Here is a 14,439-nt window from a genome sequence, read left to right on the forward strand (position 1 = left end):
TGTTTTTGTAAATAAAGTTTTACCAAATCACAAACAGGCTATTATTTATATACAATCTATAGCTGCTTTCACACTAAATGGAACACTTGAGTAATTGTGACCACATGGCCTACAATTAGTTAGTATCTGGCCCCAAAAAGAAATTTCTAAGCTTGCAGACCACTGTTCTAAAGCACTAATGTAAAGGTTTGGTTTGCATCCTGAACTGTTTGTTCCTGATCAGATATGGTATAAGGATATCATATGAGAACATAAATCAATTATGTTACCAAGTACAGTGTTTATTTCAACTACTTTTCTGTTTTCATTGCCAGACTTTCTCAATGAAGAACTTATAGTTTGGTGGAGCTTCCTCTTCTCATAGTGAAAAGGTATAAACAGTTCATTGATTAGCTACTTTGAATGACAGTACTCTAAAGGTATATAGAGACAAGAAAAAGGACAACCCAAAGCTCAAAAGGGATTACAGTGTCACTTGGAGACTTATTTTGGAACAGTGCTCTAGGGTTTTGTAGCATAGGCTTGGCAGTTAATTGAATGAGATTCAGAAAGTGGTCCTTACAAAGATTTTTTCCTACTCTCTGCTCTTCTAACATTTAAATTACTCCTGAAATTTTCTCTGCTATCGATTTATGTTTCAACCAGGTGAAGGGTGACAGCTAATAGGTCCCTCTCTCCCTATCTTTTCTTGGAAGCAGGAAAGACGAAAATATTTGCACCCCCATCCCCAAATATTCAAGAAAATAAGTCAATAATATATTTTGCCCATTTAGCCTCTTTAATTTACCGAACAGATAAAAAACTATGATATTTCTCTTGAAATGAAAGAATTTATAAAGCAAATCTATTCTCTGTGAATACTAGCAGTATTTTCCCTGTACTTATACTAATTTAAAATAAATCATGCATCAATTAAAGAATACAGAATGAAATCCTACCACTAATTTTAAAATGAAATTTCCTTGAACAAGAATAGTTTCTAAAGGCGCCAAAGGTAATCCGACTCAAGCAGTTTTCTGAAAAATAAAATTATTCAAGAACAGATTTTTATTGCAAATATTTACTCAAAAACTACTATATACAGCAGAATTTTAATAGCCATTTAAAACACTTAACATTCAGTGAAATAAAATTTAAGAATTCAAAGCACATTTTAAGAAGTAAAAATGTAGTGATTTAAATAAAAGTTTATTAGTACTTCAAAGCAAACTACTGTTATTCATATCATTCACTTCTAGATCTATTATTTTCTAGATGATAAGAAACAACTGAAAAATCAATTCAGCAGCCATCTTATGGATAAATTAGACTAAATATCCCAAACCAATTTTTTACATCACTGCTTTAGGTCCCATTTGAAGTTTCTATTTTACAATTAAAGAAAAAGTCACTTAAACATGGCTGAATTCATGCCAGGACATGTTTTCAGTTTACTGCTTTACAGTATCTACATTATGCCATACTTTGGTTTGGTTTCCAGACCATTTTTATGGGTCTATTTCTAAAGATCATTAAAACAGTATTAAAAGCATAATAGCTACGGGAGTTTCAACAATGGGCTTCTACTTTATACAACTAATACATCAAGGGATTTCTGCACAGCTTACACACTGACAAAAAGCACAAATATAAATTTATATTTTAATAATTTCACTTTCACTGAAAGTTTAATTAAGGTAAGCTTACAGCCTAGCAGGCTAACACTTGTATGGAGGTACACAGATTCAAATATTCTGTTTACATGCTTCTGACAGTCTGGAATGTTATATTAAATCCAAAATTAAGTTTATGTTCATCCAAATTCTCATTGATTTTTTAGCACTCTAAGCATGCTCCATTTACCAACATCATACCTATAATAAAGCCTTTATTAACAATGCCAATTAGACATTATTTTAAGTCAATTATTCCCAAAAGTTATGTGGTTTCCAAATCTCTTTTAAGTTAATTGAGAAGGCTATATAGGTAATATGGACTTTTAGCTTAGGATTGATGGAATTTTCAATGCTTTATAAATGTAAGTAATATTCTAATTATCAATTCATATTGGAAACCAAGTTCCATTTCTTTAAGGACTGTTAAATGAAGCCTTTTCCATTGTGAACTTAACTTTCATTAAAATCCTACTCATGTTTTAAAACCTCTTGGAAATCCATTCTAATCATGCTATTATTGGTGAATTGATTTCTTTAATAACTTAAGTTGAACATACAGGTAAAGTGTATGAATGGCCTCCCTCACATTTTGCTATTTCTGAACTCTATCTATAACAGCACCACTGAGCTCACCTGATAGCACTGTTCCAAATGCTCTTATCGTTGGTACACTAAAACTTAGAATGACTTAACTAATTTCAACTCTTTTCTTTTTCATCTGCCAGGTCTACTGTTGTCTCTGTTGTGCTAGGGCTATTTCCTCCAGAAACATCATCTGTTTGATCAGACACTACTTCATCAGTCTTGGCTGAAGATTCACCACTGCCTTTCTGAAGAATCTCTGTGGCTTCATACTCAAGTACCTCTGATGGAGTTAAAGGTTCCAGATGAATGCTGCCTTGCTCACTAACGTCAGAACTAACAGATTCAGGTTCATCTCTTTTTCTTAAAAACTGATCAATTCTAACATCACCAGATGTTAACCGTAAATCCTTAATATTCTTTGAAGAAAACCTAGCTTCACTGGAGTTGTGATCTTTAATCTCATCACATGAAATTATGTTTTCTGAACTTTGGCACATCTTCGATTCTGTTTCCTGACAAATGTGTTCTATTTTTTTTTTCTTTTCCACTTTATCTTCACCAATATTTGAATCATAACTGAAGATATTCTTTGAGCCAGTTTCCTTGTCTTCAAGACAGGTATTTTCCTTATGTGAAACTACTATACTGTCTTCACTTTTTGTTGCTGATGAGTCTTCAAATGAATTTGGATCACATTCAATTTTCTCTTCCTCTGAAGCTTTATCTTGTTTACTGAAAAAAATCATGTTTTTAAACATTATCAAAATATATACTCTAAAATTTTTTTTAAAGGTCAAGGCAAAAAAAAAAAAAAAAAAAAAAAAAAGAAGTCAAGGCAGACTTGCCCACCAAAAAGAAAAAATAAATCCAAAAATCCAGGTCCATGGACCTTACCATGATATTATGATTTAGGAAGCAGCCATTTTTCTAGGCAAGAGAGTGAAAAACTACAGAGTCATATATGTAAAAGTAGACCTGGGGAGCCTATCAATTAGTTTTAGTCCTGGTTAACATTTTCACCTGTTTACAGCGTTGCCTGTTTTTAGTTAAAATTTAAGCATTCTTATTAATTTGAGTGTTTTAAATAAGGAATGAATATATATGAGAAAATAAACCTATATTACCTTTATAATTTATATATCCTCTTACGGTTAGTGTGTCTTTCCTTATGCAAAATCAGGTATTTACAAACATTTGCCTAATTTTTGATAGCCTAATTTAAAAAACATAAAGAATACACATAAATATACAACATGCATACATACATAGGTGTGTATGTTTGCATATGAGTGTGTATGTGTGTTTACTCTTACCCCTGTGTATTATCAGAAACTATTTTGTGAATAATAAAACATTAGAACAGAAGATTTCTAAGGAGATCTTCGGCCCCCTACCTAGATGCTTATTTTATCAAAAGTAAATTTAATAATTATATATATTTTATTTCTTACATTCATCCACCCGGAATTTAGACTTTTTCCTAATGAACTGCCCAAATATTAAAGCAACATTATCAAATAGTTGTAATTTATTAAATTATATTCACATATTTATACTGTTTCTCTGCTACGTATTTTGTTTTGTCTTCAGACAATTCTTGGGCCAGTACCAAAGTCTTAACAATTATAGATTACCAATGTACTTTATTATCTAATAGAGCAAACTGCCTGGACGACTTACTGCCTAAATTTAATCCTTTAAAAATGTAAAAGATATTTGTACAAGGATTTTCGTTAAATGAATGTTTAAATAGTACATGCAAAAACAACCTATTATCTAACTACAGAACAATAATTAAATTATGGTATTAAGAGAAAAGTATGAATCTTGAACTTTGTCAGTTTCCAAACCAAATCCCATTGGAATTTTCAACTATGTGTTCATTAAACGCATACATTAATTTGGACAATAGCCTATTATTCAAGTTATTAATATATTTTCTATCTCAAGAAAATTTTTTCATTTAGATGTTATACATTTCTAACTTTTTTTTATTATTGTGAATTAACTCTTTTGTCCACAATATTTTATAATCAATCACATATTACTGGTATAAAGTCTTAGCTCATTTTCTTGGATCTTATAGGTCAAGTACATGAACTGCAAAAAATAACATTTTCCTCATTTAAATTTGTATAATTATTATTTTTGTTCAGCTCTTCTTGGACTAACTACAATTTACAGAAAATGTTAAATAATACAAAAGTGACAGGTCTTTTTTTTCTAAATCCTTAAATTTTAGTTAATGCTCCCTTCAGTGTTCTAGGAAAAATGGTAGGCAAAGAAAGTGCTAGATAATTTTCAAGTGAAGTCTAAGGAACACTTTCATAAAGCCATAATTTGCTTTTTAGGGGCAATAGATTAATTAATTTCATCAGATTAATTTGCAACCTACTGTAAAACAGACAACATCAAGATAGAAATGGGGAAGTCATTTAATTTAAAAGAAAAAATAAAATTTATCTGGAAAAAAGTTCTAATTAGAATGTTGGAAGTCTCTTTTATCAAGAAAGATTGTAAAATGTCTTATGTTCTTTAGTGTTCTACTTGAGAATTATATTTTTAAAAACCAATCCTTAAATTCTGAAACTTTTAGGCTGAAATGCCACCATAGAAGTAGCCTTAAAGCTTTTTGAAAATACTTAAAAAATATATTTTAAAATTAACTATTTGCAATAATTGTCCCTACGGTGTAACCTGTAGCATCTTGAAATTTTTCTCATTTAATAGGGACAATTAAAATATGTCAACATTTTACTTACTAGTAAGTACTTTAAAAATTCTACATGTATAAAAGTATTTCAAAACTAAGAATCTGTAGTATATTCTTGTTGCAATAAAATTTCAAAATTTTATTTTAAGTAAAAGCCATTACTAAAAGCAACATTATATACGTAAGTTTAAATAGTCCTTTATCAATTAATTGAAATAACACAACTCAAGTGTCATTCTATATACTTGGATTTCAAAAGATTAAGTTTTTCCTCATATTTACCTTTCAGAATTTGATGTTTCTGTTTCTTCTTCAGCCATATTAGGTCTTGCAATTTCCTGAAATGATTAATAATAGTATCCTTTTATATCCACGGATAAGCTTAAAACCAACTATTTTTTATTATACTAAATTTTCTGGATAAATGAATTTAAGTGTGTAATCTTATAAAGCAAAGAACTAGAAAAACAATTTTTTAAAGTATATACTAGAATAATTCTCATAATCAAAAGTATGATTTAAAAAATTTTAAAGAAACTTACAAGAAGTTCTTTATACCAAAAGTTTCGGAATCAAGGTCACAAAAACAGTTATCCAGTTATAACATACCTGCTTTCCTTAAACTCTGATTCTAATATGTGCCTTAATTATAATCATAGCTGACCCTTGAACAACATAGGTTGAACTGTGCAGGTCTGCTTATACACAGATTTTTGTCAGTAAATATAGAGTTGGCCCTCTGTGTCCCTGGGTTTTGCATCCAAGGATTCAACTGACCTTGGATTGAAAACAATATTTTCAACCTGAAGTTGGGAAGCTATCAATGCTGAGGGCCAACTGTATGCATTATTCTATGCCATTTTATATAAGAAACTTGAGTATCCATGAAGTCTGGTTTTCATGTAGGTGGGGTCCTAGAACCACTCCTCTGCAAATACCTAGAGGCAATTGTGCTGCAGTTAGGTTTTTGGGAAGTCAAAAGTTACATGTGAATTTTCAACTGCGTGGCGTTCAATGCCCCTAACTCCCATGTTGTTCAAGGGTCAACTGTACTTGAATTGAAAACCAGTAAAACACAACTTATATCTGAACAAGTTGCATTCACAGTATTTTATAGAAACATATTAAGTACAGACACTTAAAAACATTTCTAAAATGAACATTTCATATATGGAGTCACGGTAACCCTTCTGCTGTCAAACTAAATAATACTGAATGATAGACATATATTTCACTTATTTCAAGTCATTTTATGCACAGGAAAGAATACAGTAAAATCTCAGTAAGCCAAAGGCCAGTTTATTACAATTGCAATAATTACAAATGCCAACTATTGGGTACATATGATGCATGTAGTATGTTAAGAACTTTACATTCACTATCTCACTTAATTTTTACATTAGATATCATAAACTCCATTTTTTTTTTTTAAAGTAAGAAATAAGACTATATGGGTTAAGGAGAGAACCCAAAACAATACAATGATAAATGGTGAAGATTCAAATCTAAGCCTAGCTCTTAACTATTATAGTGATTGACTCAAGTCTGTGAAATTGATAATGGCGTAATCGTAATCACACATTTATTTTCTGACTTTCTCAAAATGCTGCTAAAATGAAGGCAAAGAAATAAAACATTTTCACTTATAAAGATCAAGAAAACACCACAGCAGACTGTCAAAGAGATTTCAACAAATTTTTAGAAAGAAAGTAGCTGGAGGAGTGGAAATTGACTTCACAGTGTGGAGGAAGGTACAATGAAATGTCTGAGTGGGGAGTGCAAGAAGAGAATCAATTTGGCCAAGGAACTTAAGAGATCTGGTATTTGGCGGAATTCAGTACAACATATAGCACATAAAAGGTAAAAATGAAGCACGAGCACTGCTAGGAAATCTAAATGTTCTTTCTACAACTCACACAACAGGTACCTATCCTTTACTCTACCACAGAGGCTAAAGGTTTAACTCTGAACTGGAGACAATCTAAACTCATGAACACCAGGAACAACGAAGGGAAGGCATGAGGTACTGAGAGAAAATAAAGTATTTCAGTAAAAGTGCATAACTGAGTAAAGGGATCGATCCACAGTCTCTCTTCCTGTTTGGATCCCAGAATGCCAGCAACCGGAGGAATCGGTTTTCATCCCAACACCCCCAACTGGAATCTAGAAGAGTTCCTCTTTAGAGAAAATTACCAGCCCCAAAGAAAAGATTTCCCACAATGACTTTGAGAGCATCCTCCCCACCAAAGAATCAGTTAGCTGAGCACCTGATTTTCCTAAGTTGAAGTCGAAGCAACTCTCACGTAATTTGTGTAAGTTGTAGAGCGCACTAATTCAGGAGGCAACCTTCACATTATAATTCATGCCAGTAGTTCTCCAAGTGCGATTCACAGACACCTGGGAGCTCCAAGACACTTTCCGGAGGCATATGAGTTTAAAACAAAAGCAGTGGTGGATAAAAACCCTACATCTTAAATCAAGGGACTGGCACCAAATCAAAATAGTACTATAATCATTATATTCTTCATCAGCATACACCAACAGTAAAATTTATTTTATTATATGTCAATCCTTGAGTTTAGGTCCTTTTAACATTCTATGATGTATACATAGAGCACGATATTTGCATATTGAAAACACTGGGGTCTCTGATTGAGTTGTGAGCTGAACTTAGCCACACTGTTTTCCATTTAACATCATTTTTATTTTAAAGAATGACTGTAAAACTATGGGCATTTTGACTTGGTTTAGTACATGTTTTTGTAGAAATTGACAAAGTGAGCCTATGACATTAAACAACTGACAGTAATTGCTGCCGGTAGTAAAATTCAAGCAAAAATTAAATTTTAAGACAACTCGCATTTACCATCGGTGAAATTAATTATAACATTAATATTATATAGTGAAACATGTTAACAGTTGCAAGATTTAAGTAACTCAGTGAATCAATATTTTAAAAGTGATCAAGGCCTGACATAAAATCATCCATGGATAAAAAACTCAATCAAAGTATAAAAGAGAATGGATTTTAATGTACGATACAAAAAGTTCAGTGATTTCACACTGCAACAAAACTTCCACTTGTCTACTCTTGATGTAATACCAAAGGAGAACAACCAGAATTATTTAAAAATATTATTAAAAGACTGTATGAGGCTTCACATTCTTCATATATTTCAACCAAAATAATGTATCACAAATGACTGAATGTAGAAACAAGGAATCCAGTTTTCTTCTTTTTAACTAGACATTTAAAGTGATATCAAAAAGTGAAAAATAATGCCATTCTTCTAAGTTTGTTTGGTAAATAATTATTTTTCAGGAGAAAAATGTTCTTTATGTTAACATATGGGGGCTGTTATTATTTTTAAGTATTTTTAAAATTTCACAATTTTAATTTCTAGTATGGTAAATATCAATAAATTTTTAGAGTACTAATGGGTATGTGTAAATAGTACCCTCTGGAGTTCTGCAGTGCACAACCTGAATGGCTATGTAAAACAAGCTTATTGTCATCCAAAACCATATGGTTTTCAGTGAACCTATCAGTACTTCATTCTTTACTGTTTATGAACAGCCAAAGATCAATCACACAACTGAAGACGCCTTTTAATATCAGAAAAATCAAAAGTGACAAAAAGAAATAAAACAGGGAGCTTGGGGACATCGGAGACATTTCTAGAAACAAAAGAAAAAAATATATAATTAATACAAATTTAATGTCCCCAGAGAGGTATGAGATGTTATTACATCCATTAAATAAGAACAAAAACTGTGAAAACAGAACAAGTGAAGAACAAATAAATTAAAGAACTCTTCAAAATTAAATATATGGCAATTAAAATAAGCTTAGAAAATATTTTTTAAAAGATTAAACTAAAAAGACAAAAAAATGGAAGGCAAAAAGAAAATATCATACAATTAGAGGAGCTGATGCAGGAAGTACAATGTCAGATCAGCTAGAGTTTCCAAATAGAGAACAGAGAAAATGACATTGACAATTGACCGAATACCAAAAAACTTCCCAGAAATATACCAATTACAAAGGTTTGTCTAATGCCTACCATAATGAATGAAAAAAGGACAACAGGTGAACATATCCCTGTGAATATTTCAAAACAGAAGAGATAATCATTAAATTGCCAGAAAGAACAAAATAACTTAAACACAAAGAAACTGGAGCAAGAATGGCATCAGTTACCAAAACAATACTTTCAAAACTACATTGCAAATTGTTTTCAATATACTTCAGCTGAACTATTATTCAAGCAAACATAGCTTTAGATATACAAGGAGTGAAAAAAGATGTACCCCTTTGGAAATGCATGTTTCATCAAAATAAGTAGTAAGTCAAGGAAAGAGAACTCATGGTTCAGAAATCAGGACATACAACAAGTGACAAAAGAAAATCCTGATACAACAAAAAGGCTTTGTTAGCGACTAGTTTAAATTGAAGCATGTATCTACTTCACAAATTTGAAAACTATTATCCATAACGATATATGCACCCCAATGTTCACTGTAGCGTGATTCACAGAGGCCAAGACATGAGATGACCGAAGTATCCTTTGACAGATGATTGGATAAAAAAGATATGAATTGGAATATTACTCAGCCATACGATGGAATGTTACTCAGCCATATGATGAAATAACTGCTATTTGTGACAACATGGATGGATAATAAGATTATCATGCTAAGCGAAATAAGTCACAGAAAATTTTGAGAATCATACTATTTCACTTATACGTGACATATAAAACCGAAAGCAACAAACAAGACAAACAAATAACAAAAACTCATAGAGACGACAGTTTAGTGGTTACCAGAGAGAAAGAGAGAAAGGTAAAAAAGGGTGAAGGGAGTCTCAGTATATCTGACTCTGGGTGGTAAACACACATGCAATACACAGATGATGTATTATGGAAGTGTACAGATGAAATCTATATAATTTAACTAATATCACCCCAATAAATTTAATAACAAACAAACAAATAAACTGAAGCAGATCTGAGAAGAGCTCTCAAGACCCTCCAACAATTTTTTTCCAGTGTGTGAACATTTGGAAAGAATACTTCCAAAACAGACCAAGCCCAACATTAAAAAATAAAAGCATTAGGTGTACATAAAGCTAAACAAATGAATAAAAAAGATATATAACTCCAGAAATAAAAATGAGGTGAAGAAAATCATAATACACTTCCTGGCTTAGAATAGTCTCAAAAACTGTGATGTAACTATACTGAAGTTAGTGCTATGCCAAGCTATATTGGACCCTGAAGTAAAGGAAAATTGTACCCCCTTATATACAAGTTTTTGAATATTTTTTTTGTTGTGATAAAATACATGTAAAATTTACCAGCTTAACTATTTTTAACTGTACAGTTTAGTGGTATTCAATATTCGCATTGTTGTATAAACATCACACAAACCATTCCCATAACATTTTTCATCCTGTAAAACTAACTGTACTCATCAAACAACAATCCCCTATTCTCCCCTCACCGCAGCCCCTGGCAACCACCACTAGTCTATACTGTCTTTATGATTCTGACTACTCTGATATCTCATATAAATGGGATCATACAGTATGTCTTTCTATGACTGGTTTATTTAACTTATCATAATGTCCTCAAGGTTTATCCATGCTATACAATATTGCAGATTTCCTTCCATTTTAAGGGTGAATAATATTCCTTTTTATGTATTTACTACATTTTGCTTATCCATTTATCCATCGATGAACACTTAGTTTACTTCCATGTTTTAGCTATTGTGAAAATAACTGCTATGAAAATGGGTGTACAAACATATTTTTTTGAGTCCCTGCTTTAAATTTCTTTGGGTATATACACAGAAGTGGAATTGCTGGATCATATAAGTTTTTGACTGCCATGTTCTTTAAACTGCCATAGTGGCTGTCCCATTTTACATTTCTATCAACAGTACACTAGGGTTCCAGTTTCTCTACATCCTCAAGACTTTTTTTTTTTATAGTAGCCTAACAGGTGGGGTGCATCTCATTATAGTTTTGATTTGCATTTCCCTAATGATTAGTGATGTTACACATCTTTTCATGTGTTTATTGGCCATTTATATATCTTCTCTAGAGAAATGTCTATTCAAGTCCTTTGTCCAGTTTTGAATCGGGTTTTGTTGTTGCTGAGTTTCAGGAGTTCCTACATGTACTAGATATTAACTCCGTAGCAGATATATGATTTGTAAATATTTTCTCTCATTCTGAGTTGCCCTTTTATTCTGAGAGTGTGTCTTGATGTATAAAAATTTAAAATTTTCATTAAGTTCAAGTTGTCTATTTTTCTTTTGTTACCTGTGCCTTTGGTGTAATATACAAGAAATCATTAACCAAATCCAATGTTATGAAGCTTTTTTCTGTTTTCTTCTAAGTGTTTTATTAGTTGAGGTCTTTGATCCATTTTGAGTTAATGTTTATACCTGGCATCAAGTAAGGGTCCAAATTCATTCTTTTGCATGGGAATATCTAGTTTTCCCAGTATCATTTGTTGAAAAGTTGGTCTTGGCCCCCTTGTCAAAAACCATTTTGACCATATATGTAAGAGTTTATTTCCGGGCTCTCTGTTCTATTCCATTGGCCTATGTGTCTCTTTATGCCAATACCACACTCTTTTGACTACTATAGCTTTGTATTAAGTTTAGAGATTAGAAAGTGTGAGTACTCCAGCTTCGTTCTTTTCCAAAATTGTTTTGGTTATTTAAGTAAGGTCTGTTGAGTTTCCATATAAATGTTAGGATGTTTCTATTTCTGCAAAACACATCCCGCAAGTTTTAGTATATTAGTTTTATTTTCATTCTTATCCAAGTATTTTCTAATTTTCTTTGTGATTTCTTCTTTCATCAATTGGTTGTTTTCAAGTGTGTTGTTTAAGTTCTACAGTCTTGTGAATTTTCCAGTTTTCCTTTTGTTGTTCATCTTGAATTTCATCCTGAGGTGGTGAAAGAAGAGAGTCTGCATATGATCTTTTTAAATCTACTGAGACTTAATTTGTGGTTTAACATATGGTGTAGCCTAGAAAATGTCCTACATGAACTTGAGAGGAATGTGTATTCTGCTATGGCTGAGTAGAATGTTCTATGTCTGTTAGGTCTAGTTGGTTTATTACGTTAAGTCTATTTCCTTACTTACCTTTTGTGTGATTGTTCTACCCATTATTATTAGCTGGGTACTGAAGTCTGCAACCTTTACTGTAGAGTAATATATTTTTCCCTTCAATTCTGTCAGTTTTTGCTTCATATATATTAGTGGGCTGTCATTAGGTGCTTGAGTGTTTATATTTGTTATATCTTCTTACTGTACAGAAACTTTTAGCAATATAAAATGTCCTTTTATTATTCTCTTGTAAACTTTAATTTAATGTACATTTGATCTGATATTAGTAAAGCCACTCTGCTATTCTGGTTACTATTTGTATAGAATATCTTTTTCATTCCCTCATTTTCAACTTCTCTTTGGATCTCGAATGAGTCTCTTATGGGCAGCACGTTGTTGGATCATGGGTTTTTATCCATTTTATCAATCTGTCTTTTGAACGAATTTAATCGATTATATTTAAGTTAATTACTGATAAGGGACTTAACTTCTGTCATTGTGCTATTTGTTTTCTATATGCCTTTGAGCTATTTTGACCCTCATTTCCTGGATTACTGACTTCTTTCATATTTAGCTCATTTCTTTTTGTTGTGAAATATTTAAATTCCTTTCTCCTTTGTCTTTCTGTACATTCTGTAGCTATTTTCTTCATGGTTACCATGGGGATTACACTGAACATCCTGAAGTTATAACACTCTAATCTGAATTTGTACCAGCCTAACTTCAATAACAAAAAAACTCTGCTCTGTTAGAACTTTGTCCCCACCCCTTTCAATTGTTGATGCCACAAAATTACAGCTTTATACACTGTGTGCCTCAAAGCATAAAATAATAATTTTTTAAAATACAAGTTTCCTAAATTATGTAGGAAACAAGATCTGGAGTCACAAACCAAAATTACAGTAAAACTAGCTTTTACACCAATAATATTTTCTTTAAATGTATTGATATCTTAACTCACATAGAAAATAAAAAGTATATCTACAAACCATTGTTACAACAGTACCAGCTTTTATAACTGCCCATGTACTTAGCTTTACTGAGATCTTTATTTCTTTCTCCATCCAGCTTTGATTTAGTGTGTGTAGTGTCCTTTCATTTCAACTTGCAATTTCTTCCTTGGGTATTTCTCACAGGGCAGGTCTAGTGATCACAAACTCCTTCAGGTTTTGCTTATGTGAGACCTTTTAAATTTCTCCTCTACTTTTGAAGTACAGGTTTGCCAGATATAGGATTCTTGAGGCTTTTTTTTTTTTAACCACTCTGAATATACTGGCCCACTGCCTTCTGACCTCTAAAGTTTCTGATAAGAAATCTGAAAGTCTTATTTAGGATCCCTTGAATGTGATGATTCACTTTTCTATCGCTGCTTTCAAGATGCTCTCTTTACCTTTTGAAAGTCTTATTAGAATGTATCTTAGTATGGGTCTTTTTGATGTCATCTTACCTCAAGTTCATTATGTTTCCTGGATATTTATTTTCATTTCTTTCATTAAATTTTGGGAAGTTTTTCAGTCATTTCTTCAAATATCCTCTCTGCCCATTTCTCTCTCTCCTCCTTCTGGGACTCCCATGATGTGAAAATTAGTCTGCTTGAAGGTGTCCCACAGCTCTCTCAGGGTCTGTTCATAGTTCTTTAATGTTTTCTTTCTGCTACTCAAACTCAATATTATTTCCATTGTCTTAACTTCAAGTTTGCTGATTCTTTCTTCTGTCTGCTCAAATTTGCCTTTGAATCCTTCTAGTGAAGTCTTCATTTTCAGTTATTGTATTTTTCAACTCCAGAATTTCTTTTTGGTTTCTTTTTAGGATTTCTCTTTATTATGGCTTCCATTTTGTTCACAAATTGTTTTCTTGACTTTCCCCACATATTCCTTCAGTTCTTTAGGCATATTTAAGACAGTTGTTTTAACATCTTTGTCTTGTATATCTGTTATTAGGTCTTTTTCAGCAACAGTTCATGCTGATTATTTCCCCTCTGAATGAATGGGCCATAATTGGCTGTTTGTATGTCTTCTGATTTTTTTTTTTGTTGAATACTGGACATTTGAATTTAATAATGCAGTAACTCTGAGAACTGGATTCTTCTTCCCAAGCGTTTGCTGTTGTTATTGTTTATTCATTTTTCCTATTGTTATAGGCTGTCTCTATCCAAAGCTGTAAACTTAAGGTCTTCTAAGGTTTTTTCTGAGTCTTTCCTTGAGTATATGTGATCACTTTCTAATTTTACCCAAATATGCAGTTGTTTTTTTAATGTTCTAATCTTTTATGTCTGGGACTAGAAAGGGGGAAAAGCAAAAAATAGAAGGTAGGAATGAGAAACACTGTCCTTTTAAAACCCTGGAAGTCATTCCAGC

General features: G+C 31.9%; 1 protein-coding gene across 5 annotated transcripts in view; it reads right to left on the bottom strand.

The window, feature by feature from the left end:
- Nucleotides 1-14,439, bottom strand: part of ZNF280D (zinc finger protein 280D) — a 165,225-nt gene that overhangs the window by 60,447 nt on the left and 90,339 nt on the right. For 2 of the 5 annotated variants that reach the window (XR_001598546.2, XR_004950104.1), the window contains exons 19-21: nucleotides 5,236-5,291; nucleotides 2,289-2,972; nucleotides 939-1,016 (exon numbers count right to left, since the gene is read on the bottom strand). Coding sequence is in view for 2 of the 5 variants with exons in the window: in XM_016158417.2 (XP_016013903.2) it covers nucleotides 2,354-2,972; nucleotides 5,236-5,291 (675 nt within the window). In the remaining 3 variants the exon portion in view is untranslated. The other 3 variants (XR_004950103.1, XM_016158417.2, XM_036218295.1) reach the window with 3 other exon arrangements.

Source organism: Rousettus aegyptiacus, unplaced genomic scaffold (assembly GCF_014176215.1).
Source record: "Rousettus aegyptiacus isolate mRouAeg1 unplaced genomic scaffold, mRouAeg1.p scaffold_m13_p_3, whole genome shotgun sequence".
In the NCBI taxonomy this organism is placed as follows: domain Eukaryota; kingdom Metazoa; phylum Chordata; class Mammalia; order Chiroptera; family Pteropodidae; genus Rousettus; species Rousettus aegyptiacus.